The sequence below is a fragment of the Humulus lupulus genome, chromosome 7 (genome assembly GCF_963169125.1).
Source record: "Humulus lupulus chromosome 7, drHumLupu1.1, whole genome shotgun sequence".
NCBI classification, from domain to species: Eukaryota; Viridiplantae; Streptophyta; class Magnoliopsida; order Rosales; family Cannabaceae; genus Humulus; species Humulus lupulus.
This window is the reverse complement of record NC_084799.1, coordinates 208,667,700-208,670,896: the sequence shown is the minus strand read 5'-3', so window position 1 is coordinate 208,670,896 and position 3,197 is coordinate 208,667,700. Positions and strand designations below refer to the sequence as shown.

At 32.0% G+C, this 3,197-nt stretch overlaps 1 protein-coding gene across 1 annotated transcript; it reads left to right on the top strand.

Moving 5' to 3' along the window:
• The first annotated feature begins 687 nt into the window (after nucleotides 1-687).
• LOC133789342 (agglutinin-1-like) lies at nucleotides 688-2,989 on the top strand. The gene is made up of 2 exons (XM_062227197.1): nucleotides 688-770; nucleotides 2,011-2,989. The coding sequence occupies exon 2, from the start codon at nucleotides 2,036-2,038 to the stop codon at nucleotides 2,825-2,827; it is 792 nt and encodes a 263-aa protein (XP_062083181.1). The 5' UTR covers nucleotides 688-770; nucleotides 2,011-2,035; the 3' UTR covers nucleotides 2,828-2,989.
• Nucleotides 2,990-3,197: the final 208 nt, after the last annotated feature.

Here is a 3,197-nt window from a genome sequence, read left to right as displayed (position 1 = left end):
TTTTAATCCGTAATAGCATAATATTTGTTTAGGCGGATATTAAATGTAATATTTGAGAGTGATCCAAATATTTTCTCTCCGTTTTTTATTTAAGATTTTGAAAAAAAAATTGTTTTCCTAATATGTATAAGGGAATTCGCAACTGTGAGAAAGGTGAAGGTGAAGTTTTTTTCTCCAATTACAAGATTTCATAAATATCATTCAACGAGAGTTAGGTATGTGTTTGGGTGAGTACATGCACGAGTGGTGGGGACCCAGGTGGATGAAATTGGGTATCAAAAGATGGATATATACTAGTATTCGAAATTAGCTTTGTTAGGAAGCAATCGAAAAATGATCAGTCACCTAGTGGAGTAAGTAACCACTTTAATAAAAGCAAGGAGTATATTGCATGCTAATCGGCATATGTTTCATATGTGAATTTTTACCATATAATAAGGAAAAGCAAGTGAATTCAGATAAAAAATGGGAATCTTTAAGTGACTAGAGGTGCCTCTTTATTTGTAATTTTTGTCTTCAGTGTAAATTCTCAATCGAATAATCTACAACTTTACTAAAGGTATATATATAGTGGAGAAGGGAATCAAGTCAATTAAGCTATCTCTAATTCTTCCTAGTATAAAGATAGATTCCCCTACCCTTATCAACAAGATAGTATATATATGCAAACATACTACAATAAATAGCACTCTCATTTCCTCAATAACAGATCCGACGTGGATAAGGAGAGAGGCCTGTGAAGAAAAACATCAAGTTTTCGTCTAATTAAGGTAAGCAAAGTACTATATTTAAATATATATATATATTATTAAATATGTTTGTTAGAAACCCAGTCTATATATATGTAAACCTAGCTTTATAATATTGCACATTAGAAAAATCTTGTTTCGTTTATTTAGCTTGTATTTCATACTTCCATGTACTTCTCTTCTGGTCAATGAAGCTTTCTCCTAAAAATTATCTTATCTAGGAGTTAAAATTTCAACATCTCTATTTATTTCTACACTAAATATGAATCTATGTGTAAATAACTTTAACATTTCATTTAGTTCTAAAAGAGCTTTCTAAAATGACCTATAAATACCGAGGATGTATAGTCCATACTACAAGTTCGTTTAATCCTTAAAATCTTGAGTATGTATAGTCGAGCTCTATACTACAAGTTCTACTCATACCAGTCAAGCTCTCCTATGTATAGTTGATCTCTGTACTACAAGTTCGCTCAATCTTTAAAATCTCGACTATGTATAGTGGATCTTTATACTACAAGTTCTACTCATGCTAGTCGAACTCTACAATGTATAGTTGATCTCCATACTACAAGTTCGCTTAGTCTTTAAAATCTCAACTATGTATAGTCGAGCTTTATACTACAAGTTCTACTCATGCCAGTCAAACTCTACTCTGTATGGTTGAGCTTTATTCTACGAGTCCGTTCAGTCTTTAAAATCTCGATTATGTATAGTTAAGATCATGTCAGTCAAGCTTTACACTACAGGTTTCGTATATGATCACCACTGGAGCTCTAGACTATAATTCCATTCAATCTTTAAAATATCGACGGTGTATAGTTGAGCTTTACTCATGCCAGTCGAGCTTTATACTACAAGTCCGTTAAGGCTTTAAAATTTTTATTATGTATAGTCGAGTTTTGATCTATAAGTTTGTTCAGACTATAAAATTCTGGACTTGGTATATAGTAGATCACTACTCATGCTAGTCAAGCTCTATAGTGAAACGGCATGTAGTATTTACAAGTCGATACATATTTATGACATAAATAGAATATTGTTAGTGTGATATTTCAAATTATTTTAATAAGAATAGTAAGATAATTAATAAATTGATTATATCATTACATACAAGTTAAAATTTAATTATTCTAAGTAAATATATTTATATATGGCCAATTTCTTGTTTATTCTAAATGAAGTAGTGTCACAATTAATTGTTTTATAATTATTTGATCCTATTTATAAATTTATATAACATTGTATATACTTAATCTAGGGTATAAAGTCTCATCACTTTGAAAATGGAAGCAAGTTTGTTCCCTCAAACAGCAAGCTACAAGACAGTGATTTTCAACACTGAATTCAAAGATGTGAGTGTGGGATCATACCAGATGTTCATGGGATCTCTACGAAGAGAGCTGTCTAGTGGAACCGAGAGCCATGGCATTCCAGTGTTGCGTACAAAATCCACAGCGGTCAAAGACAAACAGTTTGTCTATGTAAGACTTTTCAACAAAACTGTCTCCATTACATTTGCAATATCTGCTCTCAACTCATATGTGATAGCATATCAAGTTGACAAAGAAAAGCGTTGCTACTTCTTCAAAGAAGCTCCTCCCGAATCGAAAACTTTACTTTTCATACAATGCACTAAAAGGGTCGATGTTAATCTGTCAACTAATTATGTCAGCTTAGGAAACAGAGAGAAAACAGTTTTGGGATTCAAGGCATTAGACAAATCCCTCGAATCTTTTCACAAATTTGATAGCAAGGATCCCACAAACGAGCTTCGTCAAAATCTTCTAGTTGTTATCCAAATGGTTGCAGAGGCTACAAGATTCAAATATATTCAGCAAAAAATGGAATGGAATGGGTTTGATTCAGGCTTTCTCCCAAGAGGTGATATTATTAGCTATGAGAATAAATGGGAAGATCTTTCCAGAGCAATCCAGAAGTCTCAACATGGAAAATTTCCTGCAACAATTCAATTACAAAACGAAGACTATAGTCCACGCAATGTGTCCACGGTTGCAGAAGTGAAAAACGACATGGGACTCTTGCTGAATGTGGCCACATTGATCTTGATCGAGTGAGTTATCAACTGCTACTTACTAATGAAGACCTTATCAGGATGTACTATATGATATTTTAATCATAATGTTTCCCTTTTATCATCTTCCTACTATAAATATATATATGTTTGTAACAGTGTTTTAATATGAGGAATAAAATCATCCTGTTTTATAATATAATAAGTTGGGTACACAACACAAGTCTCTTTCTAATTAATTATTTCTTGCATGATAACTCCCTTACTAAACAATCTTTTGTTCAACAGTAAACAAATTTCCAATTTCCAAATCGATGGAAAAATAATATATAAGATAAATCTTGCAATTTTTTTGTTCCTTTTTAATTTTAGCAAAAACTTTCAGCATTACTTGTATTGTTAAGAACGCACAA

Excerpts from the sequence above, each read along its gene's own strand:
- LOC133789342 (XM_062227197.1), top strand. The coding sequence starts at position 2,036 with ATGGAAGCAAGTTTGTTCCCTCAAACAGCAAGCTACAAGACAGTGATT.